Genomic DNA, 15,905 nt, shown 5'->3' with positions numbered 1-15,905 from the left:
AGACAGTATTCCAGGATGCCTTCTAAATAGCATGAAATATGACCTATCAGGGCCTCTGGAACTACTATTGTCTCCAAACAGGCTTTATGTCTCATGAATGGAGAACAGCAACAGTCATCCCTCTGCACAAAAGTGGGTCACCTACAGACCCTGGAAACTAAAGACAGATAAGTCTCAATAGACTTGTATGTAAAGCCATGAAAATTACTATCATGGCAATGATCCACTTTGCTTTTGTCAAGGGCAGATCATGCCTACTTAGCCTGATAGACTTCTTTGAGAAGGTGATCAAAGCAACGGATGAGGGCAAAATCATTCACACTGCCTACCTTAACCTGGCCAAAGCATTTAACACAATACTCCACTTGTATATCTCTGACAAACTCAAGAGGTTAGGTACAAACTCATATGTCAGCCCAGTGGAGAGTCAACTGGCTCACAGACAAGACCCAGGAAGTTAGAATTAGGGAGTCCACCTCTACAAAATGGGTAGTCACAAGTGGGGTCCCAGGAGACTGTTCCTTTTTGGCATTTACTTCACTGAAGTCAAGGCCAATGTCAGTGGTCTCTGGCTGACTAAATTTGCAGATGATTGCAAATTATGAGCTGTCATTGAATCCCACACTGATACTAATGTTCTCCAGAATGGACTGACACAGACAAAGCTGCCTGTCGGGAGCTAGGATCCGCCACATAACACAAGCACTCAGGTCACTCCAAGGCAAGTACAAATATGACTCAGTCATTGTCCATGCTGGTGTGAATGACCTGAGATGTACATCCCTGGACTACATGAAAAGAGACATAGAGGAGCTCTCTGAACATGTGGCCCAGGCCGGTATGACCCTGACCTTGAGTAGCATCTTACCCTCACCAAGAATGATGCCACAATATGAAGACAAGATGATCAATTTCAACAATTGGCTTAATTATTGGTGTTATTCAAAGGGGATCCAATGCCTGTCAGGCTGGGATGACATGCTCGACAAGCCACGATGCTTCACTAGGGACGGCCTGCGCCTGTCACCCCTGGGCTTTTGGATATTGGCAAAGGCTCTTGCTACCCCCATAGTGCCTTTTTTAGGCAAGGCTCAAAAGACAAACCCACCTCCATAGGTATCACAAGGGATAAGAAACTAAGAGTAATGCTACTCAATGCCAGAAGTCTAAACCTCAAGATGCACGCACTCGAAACTCTCCTTAGCATGGAGAAAATCAATATCTGTGCAGTAACAGAAACCTGGTTCAAGGCTCCCGAGAGCACCCCAGCACTACCAGGTTATACCTCATACCATGCTTTTCGGCCCCAAAACTTGGACCGACCCACAAAAGGAGGGGGAGTATCAATATTCGTCAAAGATACCCACACCTCCAGGTTGGTGACACAGCACGAAGCATCAGAGACTATCCATGTGCAACTAACAGTGGGTAAAACTACCTTCCAGTTTATAGCCTGCTACAGACCACCCTCCCTAACCCAGGAACCCCACTCGGCCTTCATGAGAACACTGGAAAATAAGAAGGTCTCTCCAAACACCATTATATTGGGCGACTTCAACTACCCAAACATAGACTGGGAGCATTACTCTAGCTCCAACACCCTAGCCCAAAGGTTCCTAGAATTTATAAACTCAAATGCTATGGAACAACTTGTTACCACTCCCACAAGAGGGGAAAACATACTGGACCTGATCATCACCAACATGGGGACTCTATGCTCCAGACCAGAAGTGCATCCCTCACTGGTAAGATCAGACCATAAACTAATCTCACTGGATGTTCACATTCCAAACCCCCCCCCCCCCCTGCCCAGAAAGCCACAGTGAAAAACTTCTCTAAAGCAAATTTCACACTCCTCAAAACTGAGGTGGAATCCTTCAAAGCCCCCGGGCCTGTGGAAAATACGGCCCAGACCACAGAATCCTTTATAAACGCATTCTATGAACACCTTCAGGAATGCATGGATCATGCGATCCCAAATAAAACAAATAAAACCAAGACCCAATCCTCCAAAGGCAGATGTCCTGTCTGGTGGACCCCAGCCATAAACAAGCTATACAATAGAAGGAGGAAGCTACTAAATGATAGAGCAAAATTCCAAAAAGGGAAGGCATCTCTGATCAGTATTAGCAAAAAACTACGGGCAATCATAAAATCGTCTAAGGCCAGCTTCGAGAGAAAAATTGCACAGGACACTAAGGATAATCACAAGGCTTTCTTTAGTTATGTTAGGAACCTGGGTGGTAATTCCCAGATATGCTCAGAATTAGTCCAAAATGACAAAAAATACACCAAACCCACAGACATTGCCAACATCCTAGCTGACAGGTTCAGCGCAAACTTCTCCCCCCCTCCCCACCAAAAGGGCAAATATCTATTCCAGCAGAGTGCTGCCCCCCTGACATCTCGGATGCTCAGGTAAGAGCTGCCCTCTCCAAAGCAAAAAACACAGCATCAATGGGACCAGATGGTGTCCCGGGCTGCGTCCTACATGAACTCCAAGAAGAGCTAAACCCAAACATAAAACTACTGTTCAATCTCAGCCTTACTACAGGATATGTACCCAAAGAGTGGCGTACAGCAACTGTGGTCCCTCTCCACAAAGGTAGTGCCTCAACGGATCCTGGAAACTATCGCCCCATTAGCCTGACTAGCTTGGTCTGCAAAGCTATGGAAAGGATAATCATGGACCTCATAAATAAAGATATTGGGGACCTACAGACACTGGATCCTACCCAGTTCGGCTTTGTTAAGGGCAGATCCTGCCTCTTAAACCTGGTTGATTTCTTTGAAACAGTCACCAAGGCCATTGACGAGGGGAAGGTGGTCCACACAGCCTACCTGCACCTCGCAAAAGCCTTCGATACAATACCCCACTCGGGCATTATAGATAAGCTCACCAGCTTAAATATAAACCCCTATGTCACTAGATGGGTTGCAAACTGGCTCAAGGACAGAACCCACATGGTTAGAATTGCTGGAGCCATGTCAGACTCCAAACCAGTTACAAGTGGCGTCCCACAAGGCTCAGTCCTGGGACCTCTCTTGTTCAGTATATATTTCTCGGAGGTACAGGCCAACACGGAAGGACTGTGGCTGACCAAGTTCGCAGATGACTACAAACTGGGCGCCATAATCGACTCTCCAGCCGACACAAGCATCCTCCAAAAGGGCCTCATAGAAACAGACAACTGGTGCCAGAGCCATGGCCTCAAGCTAAACGCCAAAAAGTGTATAGTCATCCCCTTTGGCAAAAACAAAGTGCCCACAAATTATCACATAGGTGGTAATCCATTAAGTACAGAAGAAGTAATTAGGGACCTGGGGACCTAAGTTGATAGCAATCTCTCATTTGACAACCACGTGGCCAAAGTGGTTACAAAAACATTTTATATAGCCCACCTAATCATGAAGGGATTCACATCTAGATCAGGGGAGGTCATCGTGCCTCTTTACTCACCCCTCATCAGGCCCATAATTGAGTACAATGCCCTTTTGGGATGTACCTTACCAGACACCTGCAGCAACTGGAAAGACCCCAAAAGTACCTCACCAAGAGGATCAAAAGGCTCAAACAGATGCCATATGCTGCCCGGTTAAAGAAACTCCAGCTCTACTCAGTGGCATACCGCCTGTTCAGAGGCGATCTGTGCCTGACGTATAAAGCCATGTCCAACCCGGAATTAATGGACATGCTGCACCTCAGAAAATCCAAATCCTATCGAGCTACACGATCGAGAGACTTGAACCTCAGCACTGAAATAAATAGGACATGCTGGAGGGACAGATTCATAACCCAGAGGCTCCCTTCACTCTGGAATAAAATCCCAGTCCAGGTTAGGCAGAGTCCCTCATTGACTCTCTTCAAGAGGAATCTTGATGAGTGGATGGGAGATCATAGGTTTACCCCGGGTATGACTTCTGTGTCACTGTTAGACAGAGGCACAGTATACTAACCTGAAAAAAAAGGGCATAGCAAAATTAATTTAAAATGGGTGGCGAAAGCCAAACACATTCTGGCTAGGCTTATAAATGCCCTAGGGCAGATAGCCTAGTATGAACCTATGAACCTAACCTTTGAACCTATAACTGATGCCATAGACTAAAACTAAATGCCAAGAAATGAATAATAGTATCCTTTGGGAAATCATTCACCCCTGGTAACTATCATATTGACAACACAACCCCTTAGACATGACCCAGTATTCATGGACGTAGGGACCCACATAGATAGTAATCTAGCCTTTGACCATCATGTGTCTACAGTAGGGAGGACATCATTGTTGTGCAACTTATAAACAAAGGTATGGCATCTTAGTCCAAGGAAGTCATTGCTCCACTGTATTAGGCATTCACCAGACCTATCATTGAGTACAATATGCCTTTGCTATGTACCTAACCAAGCATGTCCAACAGATGGAATATCCACAGTCATTCCTCACTAAAAGAATACAGGGATTAAGTAAAATGTCCTATGCAGACCACCTCATAACCCTATCCCTCTATTCTGTCTCATACAGGCTTTTGAGGGAGATCTATGCCTGGCATACAGGGCATTGCCAGACCCCACTTTGATGGACCTTCTGCATATCCACAAAACAAACAGCACCAGAATTATACATTCTAAAGACTTGAACCTTGCCTGTGATATAAATAGGGCACATGGAACAGGCTCCTCATCCATGTAAAGCAGAGTTCCTCTCTAACCAAATTCAAATGTAACTTGGACAACTGGATGGGTTACATGAAATTCATCCCTAGTATCACACCTATGTCTGTAATGGACACAGGCAACCTGTAAATGGTTTGTCTCCCAAATCCCTACTTACCCTTATAAAGGGAATCAGAACTTGTCAGATATTTGGGATGCTTGGCTAGGCTTATAAAGGCCCTTGTGGTCATTAGCATAGTAAACACATATGGACCTGTGAACCTATATGAAAACCATTGTACCGGTATACTTGTTCTTTATCAGATCCATCACTGAGTACAAAGCCCCCTACGGTATGTACCTCACAGGGCACATGGAACAACTGGAATGTCCACAGAGGTCCCTCACAAAAAGAATACAGGCTGTAAACAGTATGTCCTATGCAGATGGCCTAAAAGCCCTATCTCCATGCTCTGTTTCTAATAGTAGAAGGCATCCTGAGATGCCTGCAAAATTAATAGTCTCAAAATTACTTGATCTGGGATTTAACCTTTGCTTGTGACGTAAATAAGGCAAGTTGGAGGGACGGGTATTACCCTCCTCTGGAACAGACTTCTGAATCATATGAAGCAAACATCTTCCCTAACCCTATTCAAGAGAAACCTGGACCACTTAGTGGGAAATAAGAAATACACCCTGGGTTTTGGTACCTATGCCTAATATACAGAGGCAGCCTGTAAATCTAGCCCAATTTTACATTATCCCTTAAAACAATCCCTAAGGCATTTAAACTTGTAGGATACAATTGGGATGCTTTGCTAGGCTTGTAAAGGCCCCACTGCTTGTTAGCCTGGTATACAATATAAGCCTATGAACCTATGAAAGGAAATACAATAAAAATAATACAGCAAGAAACTGAAAACATACAATGTGTTGATATGCTGATAAATTAGAAACAATAATAATAATAATAATAATAATAATAATCAGAATAAGGTTTGCAGTACATTTCTATTTAATTTATGTCACTGAAATAACAACCTTATTGCACTCATTTTCATCTGATTTGTATTCGAAACCAGGAAATATGATATAAGTTTGATATGATATAAAAGTACCAAAGAACTTCTTACAGTAAGAGACAAAGACAAACTCGGTTTTCAGAGTAACACGTTTTAACCAGTTTTATGATGGTCTTTGCAAAAGCACAATGCATGTCCCATCGAAAAAAAGTCTTTTAATGGAGTCATTATTCTGGATCGTTAACTGTAGAGTACAAAGCAAACTGGTTGTGGATGTCGGCTTTGATGGAATCCTTGTTCTCTGCTGCTGAACCCAACAAAGCATATGTTGTAAAGCAGCTGGCTTGTTGTGAATTATGCTGTAAGAAAACAATATTTGGATTAAATAAGTAGAGAAGAGTTGTAACATTACATAAACTTTCTGAGTATACTTTATTTATTCATTCACACATTCATTCCTTTGGTAAATGACAATTGACTATATAATAATATTTTACGCTGTTCTTAAGTAGTTTGTAAAAGAAAATTTCTGACTGTATTTGGATGCCTTCGTAGATTTATAGATTCATAGACTGTTACCAGGCTAATGACCTGGGGGGGGGGGGGGCTTTCTAAGCCTAGCCAAGTTTTCCCTAAAGAATAATGATGTCCAGCATCCAAGCAGGATGTTGAGGGATGGGTGTTTATAAACTACCTCTGTGATAATGGACATGGGTGCCAGTCCTGGTGTAAACTTCCTGTTCCTCATTCACTTCTCTATTTTGTGATGGACATGGGTGCCAGTCCTGATGTAAACTTCCTGTTCCTCATTCACTTCTCTATTTTGTGATGGACATGGGTGCCAGTCCTGGTGTAAACTTCCTGTTCCTCATTCACTTCTCTATTTTGTGATGGACATGGGTGCCAGTCCTGATGTAAACTTCCTGTTCCTCATTCACCTCTCTATTTTGTGATGGACATGGGTGCCAGTCCTGATGTAAACTTCCTGTTCCTCATTCACTTCTCTATTTTGTGATGGACATGGGTGCTAGTCCTAATGTAAACTTCCTGTTCCTCATTCACTTCTCTATTTTGTGATGGACATGGGTGCCAGTCCTGATGTAAACTTCCTGTTCCTCATTCACTTCTCTATTTTGTGATGGACATGGGTGCCAGTCCTGATGTAAACTTCCTGTTCCTCATTCACTTCTCTATTTTGTGATGGACATGGGTGCCAGTCCTGATGTAAACTTCCTGTTCCTCATTCACTTCTCTATTTTGTGATGGACATGGGTGCCAGTCCTGATGTAAACTTCCTGTTCCTCATTCACTTCTCTATTTTGTGATGGACATGGGTGCCAGTCCTGATGTAAACTTCCTGTTCCACATTCACTTCTCTATTTTGTGATGGACATGGGTGCCAGTCCTGATGTAAACTTCCTGTTCCTCATTCACTTCTCTATTTTGTGATGGACATGGGTGCCAGTCCTGATGTAAACTTCCTGTTCCTCATTCACTTCTCTATTTTGTGATGGACATGGGTGCCGGTCCTGTTGTAAACTTCCTGTTCCTCATTCACTTCTCTATTTTGTGATGGACATGGGTGCCAGTCCTGATGTATACTTCCTGTTCCTCATTCACTTCTCCATTTTGTGATGGACATGGGTGCCAGTCTTGATGTAAACTTCCTGTTCCTCATTCACTTCTCTATTTTGTGATGGACATGGGTGCCAGTCCTGATGTAAACTTCCTATTCCTCATTCACTTCTCTATTTTGTGATGGACATGGGTGCCAGTCCTGATGCAAACTTCCTGTTCCTCATTCACTTCTCTATTTTGTGATGGACATGGGTGCCGGTCCTGGTGTAAACTACCTGTTCCTCATTCACTTCTCTATTTTGTGATGGACATGGGTGCCAGTCCTGATGTAAACTTCCTGTTCCTCATTCACTTTTCTATTTTGTGATGGACATGGGTGCCAGTCCTGATGTAAACTTCCTGTTCCTCATTCATTTCTCTATTTTGTGCTTAAACTGGGCAGTAGGCAAACTCCACTTCACATGGATGGGAAGCCTATTGCATAGGAGGGGCAGTCTCTGGGATACATCTGTCTCTCTGGCATGTTCTGTGTATATTATAGACCAAATGCAGGTCCCTACACCTTGTACCTGTGGTACTCTTTGACTTACATATATGTAGGAGATTTATAAGTGTGGGGTTTGTGGATGCCTTGTTAGGCAGGCATAGATCACCCCTCAGCAATCTATAGGAGAGTGAGTAGAGGGAAAGGGTTTAAGGTGCCCTGCATAAGGCAGATTTGTTATGCCTTGTATTCTTTTTGTAAGGAACCTTTGAGGTCACTCTAGTTGCAGCATATGCCTGGTCAGATACATACCAAAGAGAGCACTGTACTCTATGACTGGTCAAATAAGGGAGGATTGCAGTGGGATTCCATGCCCTTACTTATAAATTGCACAGCATAAAAGGATTTCCTCACCACTATGGCCACATGGCAGTCAAAGGTAAGTCTACTGTCTACATGTGTACCCAGATCCCTTAGCAGTTGTGTCAACTCTTAGGGGGTGTATTATCAACATGGTAATTAGCCAGGATGGTTGATTTCCCCAAGGTACAATTACACATTTCTTAGCATTGAGTTTAAGACTATGGCTTTGGCACCAATTGTTTGTTAGTTAAAGACAGACCTTCTTGAAAAATACTAGTGTCTGCAGTGGAGATAATGATAACCCCCCGCTTGCAATCATCTGCAGACTTAGTCAGTCATAAACCTTCAGCATTTGCATCCATTTCATACAAATAGATGCCAAAAAGGAGCGGGCCCAGTAACAACCTGTCAGGGACTCCCCTAGTGACTGACCTCTTGGTAGAGCTGGACTCACCTATTTGGCCTCCTGGGTCCTATCAGTGAACCATTTGGCTATCCAGTGGGTGATAAAAGGGTTTATACTTATTAGTAAGCTTGTCTATAATGTCTGAGTGGGGTATTATATCAAAAGCCTTGGCCAGGCCAAGGTAAGCAATGTGCACAGTCTTACCTTCATCCAGTGCTTTGGTGACACTCTCAAAGAAAGTCCACCAGATGTAATAGGCATAACCTTCCTTTAACAAAGCTGAACTGTGCAGGTTACCTATGTCCTCATTTATCGTGGCCATGATGATTCTTTCCATGGCGTTACATATAAGTCTGGTAAGACTTATGGACATGTAGTTATCTGGATCAGTGATTGGGCCTCCATTATGCAGGGGAATGACTGTAGCCATCTCCTGTTCCTTGGGTACAAAACCTGACTGAAGGCCCCATTTGAAAAGTGATTCAAGTGGACCAGAGAGGTCATGGTTCATGCTATTTATTAAACATTCCAGAATGTTATCAAGGCCCATTGATGCAGTGTTTTTGGCCTTGGAAAGTGCATAAATAATCTGTCCTCTAGTAATGGCTGGGGGAATTGTGTTATATGGTATTTCACTTAGACTGTTGGGGGGAAGGAGAAATTTGAACTAAACCTGTCAGCCAAAATGTTGGTAATAGTCTCAGGTTCAGTGTGGGTGATGCCATTTATAATAACTTCTGCACACTGTTGTGTATTTCCTCTGAGGTTACGGACATAGCTGTAGAAAGCTATGTGTTTTTCCCTTGCCTGAGAAGCTATTTTTTTCTTAAAATTTAGCCTTTGAAGTATTAATTAACTCTCTTATCTGCCAGTTTAGATTGGTCAGGGGGCTTTTAGTATGTATGGATTTGCTCCGCCTACATTTGGCCAACATTTTTTTTCTTTTGTTGTAAACCGATTCATAGTGTGATTTCACCAGTATGGCTTGTCCTTTGAGTTTATCTTAGTCTTAGCATGAGTGAGCACAGCTTGAGCTCAGCTTGCTCTATACAGCTATCAACATGGCTGTACACAGATTTTATAAATAGCTCAGTGTATGCTGTAGGGTTTACTGGGTTTGGGGGTGCTTGGAACTTAGCCAAGGTGTTGCTTAGTAGAGAGAGAGGTTAGGCTTGGAATAGTTTCTAAAGGCTTTTGGTTTTGCTGGATCCTCGGATTTAATTTTTATTTCAAGTAATATTGCCTTATGGTCAGACCTGATGAATGAAAATATTACTTTGGGTCAGAAGCATTGCCCCCCCATCTTCATGAGTAGAAGGTCAAGGACATTTGTACCCCTAGTAGTGGAATGGACCAACTGTTCCAGGATGTTGTTATTGACAAAGTTTAGGAATCATTGGGCTATTGCATTAGAAGTGCTGTAAGATTCCCAGTCTATAGAGGGGTAGTTGAGATCCCCCATGAATATCGTATTTAGTTGAACAGCGATGGACTGTAGTACATTGTGATACACAATATGGGTCTCCTGGGACATGGAGTGGGACCTATATGTTGCAAAGATATGGTATGGCACCTGTTTATGGTGTGGTGCATATGTATGAGATCCAGTGGGTCATACACTTTAACTAGTCTGTATATAGGTTCATAGATTCATAGGTTCATACTAGGCTATCTGCCCTAGGGCATTTATAAGCCTAGCCAGAATGTGTTTGGCTTTTGCCACCCATTTTAAATTTATTTTGCTATGCCCTTTTTCGAGGTTAGTATACTGTGCCTCTGTCTAACAGTGACACATCCGGGGTAAACCTACAATCTCACATCCACTCATCAAGATTCCTCTTGAAGAGAGTCAATGAGGGACTCTGCCTAACCTGGACTGGGATTTTATTCCAGAGTGAAGGGAGCCTCTGGGTTATGAATCTGTCCCTCCAGCATGTCCTATTTATTTCAGTGCTGAGGTTCAAGTCTCTCGAGCATGTAGCTTGATGGGATTTGGATTTTCTGAGGTGCAGCATGTCCATTAATTCTGGGATGGACATGGCTTTATACGTCAGGCACAGATCGCCTCTGAACAGGCGGTATGCCACTGAGTAGAGCTGGAGTTTCTTTAACCGGGCAGCATATGGCATCTGTTTGAGCCCTTTGATCCTCTTGGTGAGGTACTTTTGGGGTCTTTCCAGTTGCTGCAGGTGTCTGGTAAGGTACATCCCAAAAGGGGCATTGTACTCAATTATGGGCCTGATGAGGGATGAGTAAAGAGACACGATGACCTCCCCTGATCTAGACGTGAATCCCTTCATGATTAGGTGGGCTATATAAAATGTTTTTCTAACCACTTTGGCCACGTGGTTGTCAAATGAGAGATTGCTATCAACTTGGGTCCCCAGGTCCCTAATTACTTCTTCTGTACTTAATGGATTACCACCTATGTGGTAATTTGTGGCACTTTGTTTTTGCCAAAGGGGATGACTATACACTTTTTGGCATTTAGCTTGAGGCCATGGCTCTGGCACCAGTTGTCTGTTTCTATGAGGCCCTTTTGGAGGATGCTTGTGTCGGCTGGAGAGTCGATTATGGCACCCAGTTTGCAGTCATCTGCGAACTTGGTCAGCCACAGTCCTTCCATGTTGGCCTGTACATCCGAGAAATATATACCGAACAAGAGAGGTCCCAGGACTGAGCCTTGTGGGACACCACTTGTAACTGGTTTGGAGTCTGACATGGCTCCAGAAATTCTAACCATGTGGGTTCTGTCCTTGAGCCAGTTTGCAATCCATCTAGTCACATAGGGGTTTATATGAGATTAGTCTTAACATAGACTGACACTCCTCCACCTTTAGCTCCCACCTATGCAGTAGCTGGTCTAAATGTGTAAAAGGCATTATAACCTTGCATTTCTGGGTCTTAGCATCATTAAACCATGTCTCCATTACTACACAGATGTTTACACTCTTCAGAGAAAAGAAGGTTTGCAGGGACTAGAGTTTCTTGTTAAGAGTTCTAGCATTGAGCAGTACCACCTTCAGATACTCCTTCAGTTTAGACGGTAGTTTTATCAGTTTGGCATTGTCTAAAAAAAGGGCACTATGGGGGTTGAAAAGGTATTTACCAGTATTTGAAAGCCTATAGGGGATGAATGCAGACCATTCCTGGCAAAGCAGTGTGGTCTGTCAACTATGTCCTCCCAGGCCATCAAATATTGTACCCCCCTAGATTGACACCAAAAGTTAAGGCAATTGTTAAAATCAATCATTTTTTGTTGGTAACGTGGCATCATTCTTGGAGAAGGTAGTATGCTGCTCAGTGCTAGGGTCATACCTGCCTGAGATACATAATTAGCGAGCTTGATCATGTCTGGCTTCATACAGTCTAGGAAGGTATGTCTCAGGTTATTAACTCCCACATGGACTATAACAGAGTCATACTGGTACCTATGGTTCAATGACTTGAGTACTTCTGTGAGTTAACGTATCTTAGCCCCGGAAAGTCAGCTAATCGTAACTCTCTCCTTACTCAATCTGGTGAAGGGAACATTAGTGAGCCTCACTGCAGAATCACCAATGACCACAAAATTTGTCTGTGCACTGGTTTGCCTTAAGGACTTAGCAGTGGAGGCATTGGATACCACGTTACTATGTGTAGCTGTGGGTGGTGTTTGAAAGGAGTGCTTATTTGAAGGCTGAGGACCCTTACTTGACTGTACCGTGCAGGAGATTTTAGTGTTGTAGGAAGGTTACCTGTAAGTGTCACAGCAGAAGTAGTTTTAAGTGTAAGATCTTTACCCTGTGCAGTGGGCATGGGGCAAATGTCATCGACAACCTGTATAGGATTAGTTTTGGTTGTATGAGAGAGTTTTGTCTCCATAGTTGAAGTCTATTCGCATCTCTCACATACGCTATCTGTTTTATTAAGAATAAGTGTGTTGTCAGTGTACAAGAAGCAATTGCTACCATGCCTCAAAATACCCATCTCAACAAGACTGGCCACAGAGAGAGTTAGGAAGTGCACATCCATGGCCATTGATCTACTAGGGAGGAATGAGGAAAGCTTAAATACTGAGCAAGTCAGTGTGACAAGCAACTTCATGAGCAATGCTCAGCTGTGAGCAAACTAGATGCTCTAGTTAAAACACAAATCTGTCTATATAGAGTGCAGACTGCAGACCAGAACACATACCCTTAGAATAACAGGCACAATAAGCATTCACCAGCAATTCCCAACAAAGAAGGGTGGAGGCTACTCTGTCCTCTCACAAGAGTGTAGACCACAAACCTTCTTAATGTAAAATAAGTGGCCTGAAGCCCAAGTGCTTAAACCAGAACTAAGGCACTTTTAGAATAACAGACAGAATAAGCCTTCAACCAGCAATTCCCAACTTAGTAGGGTGTAAGCTACCCTTCCTACCACAAGAGTGTAGACCACAAACCTTCCTTATGTAAGATAACTAGTTTGAAGCCCAAGTACTTAGAGACTTAGAATAACAGCTACGATTTAATCATGCTAACAAACAGTAATAAATGCAGCAGATTAAACGCAACCAAACACGTTAAGAATATGCAGCAAAAATCAAAATAAATTAATAAAGTAGGAATAAGCAGAGATACAGTAAAAGCAGTTGAATAAAGTGCATTGTTTTAAGTAAGTGGGAATGGAGGAAAAGGAAGATAATTCAAGTTTAAGAGATTAAGGGGGAGTATCTTCCTAACTGATCACTCAGTACTCAGTAAAATGAGATGATGAGATGGGACTGGGAGGAGTGTCTAAAATCAGTTTTATAGTAGTAGTGATGGCCATCTCAAAAGACACCATGTTTAAGAGGGCATCTGGGGTGGAACACCAGTAGGGAAGATGGGAAAAAACAAACGCAGATAGAAATCAGCAAGAGTCAGGAAGAGAACAGCAGGTCAAATAAGCAGCCCAGCTAAATAAAGATGCCGCCAAATATTTGTATTTAAATGAGGAATGCTACTATGGCTCCACCCACTAATTAGCTTGATGTTATTCACTGTCTGCAAAGGAATTATTTTCTAACTTTTCTAACTGACTCTAGCCAAGACCTTTTAAAACTCCAAAAGAACAAAAAAATTAAAACAAATGAATATAAGAAAAAGATAAAAAATGGATGGAACTAAACCTTAAATGAAAAACTTCAATTCAAAATCAAATGCAGACAACAATAACGGTTAGGCACACAAAGCAAGTCAAACAAGCACTGCAGCTAAATAAAGAGGTCTCCAAATATTTGCAGTTAAATGAAGAATGCTAGTTCTCAGCTCCTCCCAATAATTAGATGGATGCTATTGACTGTCTGCAAAGAAATTATTTTCTATCTTTTCAAACTCACCCTAGACATGACCTTTTAAAACCCCCAAAGAACACAAAACTTAAAAAAAATGCAATGTAAGAAAAAGATAAAAAAAAATGAAGTAACCTTAAATGAAAAACTTCAATTCAAAATCAAATGCAAATAGAGATCAGCAATAGTCAGGCAAAGAACATTAAGCCAAACAAGCTGTGATATCCATTGCTGCACCATTGAAAACTGGAGATACAAATCAGTTTCCGATTCACTTTTGCAAGCCTCTGTTGTCATTTTCCTCTTTTATGTTGACTGATGTCATGTAATTTAAAATCATATCTTTTCACATTGGTGAATGAACAAACATTTGTAAAATAAAATATCAATCTTTTTTTCCATCATGGAGCTGCTAATATTAAGGATGCATTGTAGGTGGCTTGACCCAATATGAAAGAAATGTAGAACTCTGGGAATGGCACATTGCATTTATTTTATTTATTAACCAGGACAGTCCAGCTTGGAACAAAGCCAATTTCAGTGGAATCCGGGGAGAAACACTCCAAATGAATGTCTTTGTAACATGGGAGGAAACCAGAGCACCCACAAAAAACCCACATGCACGCAGGGAGGACATGCAGACTCCACACAGAAGACACCCCATCCAAGAATTGAACCAGAGAACCTCTTGCTGTGAGGTGACAATGCTACTGCTCCACCAATGTGCCGTCGATATTTGTTTTTAAAATTTAATGACATGATATGAGGAATTTTAAGCATTGCATTTTTCCAGTGACCCCTTTACTATTTCTGTTTTTAAACGTGCATCCGTATGACCAATGGTAATGGTTTACTTAGCCTCAGAAAATTAAACTGGGATCGTAGGACCATAGGTGTTATAAGGCAGTATTATATACTGGAATTGTAGGACCATAGGTGTTATAAGGCAGTGTCATATACTGGAATCGTAGGACCATAGGAGTTATAAGGCAGTGCTATATACTGGGATAATAGGACCATAGGTGTTATAAGGCAATGTTTTAAGCTGAGCTGTAAGGCCATTGCCAGTACCCACACTTATAGGTTCATAGATTCATAGATTCGTAGGTAGGTACTAGGCTGTTGGCCCTAGGGCCTATATAAGCATAGCCAAAAAGGTACCCTGGCTTTCACCACCCAAGAAAATTATTTTCCTGTGCCCCTGTTGAGCAGAGCCACAGAAGTGATCCCAGGGGTGAATTTCCTACTTCCCATCCAATCATCAAGATTTTTCTTGAAGAGTGCTAATGAGGAGCTCTGTTTGACATATATAGGTAGTCTGCTCCAGAGTATGGGAAGTCTCTGGGAGAGGAATCTATCCCTCCAGCATGTTCTGTTTATTGTGGTGACAAGGTTTAGGTCTCTACAGTGTGTAGTTCAGAGGGACTGGGATTTGTTTAAGTGGAGCATGTCCAACAGCTCTGGGTTTGACATAGCTTTGTATGTTAGGCAGAGATCGCCTCTGAGTAGGCGATATGTGACGGAGTAAAGCTGGAGTTTTTTGAGATGGTCTGCGTAGGGTATCTGTTTGAGGCCAGTAATCCTCTTTGTGAGGTATTTCTGTGGCCTCTTCAGTTGTTGTAGATGTCTTGTGAGGTATATACCAAAAGGGGCGCTGTACTCTATAATGGGTCTAATGAGTAATGAGTAGAGGGGAACAATTACCTCTTTTTTTCTGGATGAGAAACCTTTTGTGATGAGGTGTGCATGTAGAAGGATTTCCTGACCGCTGTGCCAATGTTATTATTAAAGGAGAGACTACTGTCCACCTGTGTCCCAAGGTCTTTTATCAAACTTTTGGTGTTAAGTAGACTACCACCTATGTGGTAGTTCATGTGTACAGAGTTTTTACCAAAGGGGGTGACAATGCACTTTTTGGCATTGAGCTTGAGGCCATGGCTTTGACACCAGGCATCTGTCTCAGTAAGGCCCTTTTGTAGGATGATCACATCATTAGGAGTTTGGATTATGGCTCCCAGTTTGCAGTCATCTGCAAACTTCATTAGCCAAAGACCTTCTGTGTTAGCCTGTATTTCAGAGAAGTAGATACCAAACAGGAGAGGACC

The 15,905-nt window shown here is 42.5% G+C and overlaps 1 protein-coding gene across 1 annotated transcript in view; it reads right to left on the bottom strand.

Annotated features, from left to right (window-relative positions):
* Nucleotides 1–5,648: 5,648 nt before the first annotated feature.
* The window catches only part of LOC122815327, a 741,432-nt gene continuing 731,175 nt past the window's right edge, over nt 5,649–15,905 (bottom strand). The window contains exon 12 of the mRNA XM_044087743.1: nt 5,649–6,032. Coding sequence (XP_043943678.1) covers nt 5,901–6,032 — 132 coding nt within the window. The 3' untranslated portion in view covers nt 5,649–5,900. The remainder of the gene's footprint in view (nt 6,033–15,905) is intronic.

The sequence above is a fragment of the Protopterus annectens genome, chromosome 1.part1, assembly GCF_019279795.1.
Source record: "Protopterus annectens isolate FY-2018-M chromosome 1.part1, PAN1.0, whole genome shotgun sequence".
Taxonomy (NCBI): domain Eukaryota; kingdom Metazoa; phylum Chordata; order Ceratodontiformes; family Protopteridae; genus Protopterus; species Protopterus annectens.
The sequence above is the reverse complement of the archived record's forward strand: the minus strand, read 5'-3'. Positions and strand labels throughout refer to the sequence as shown.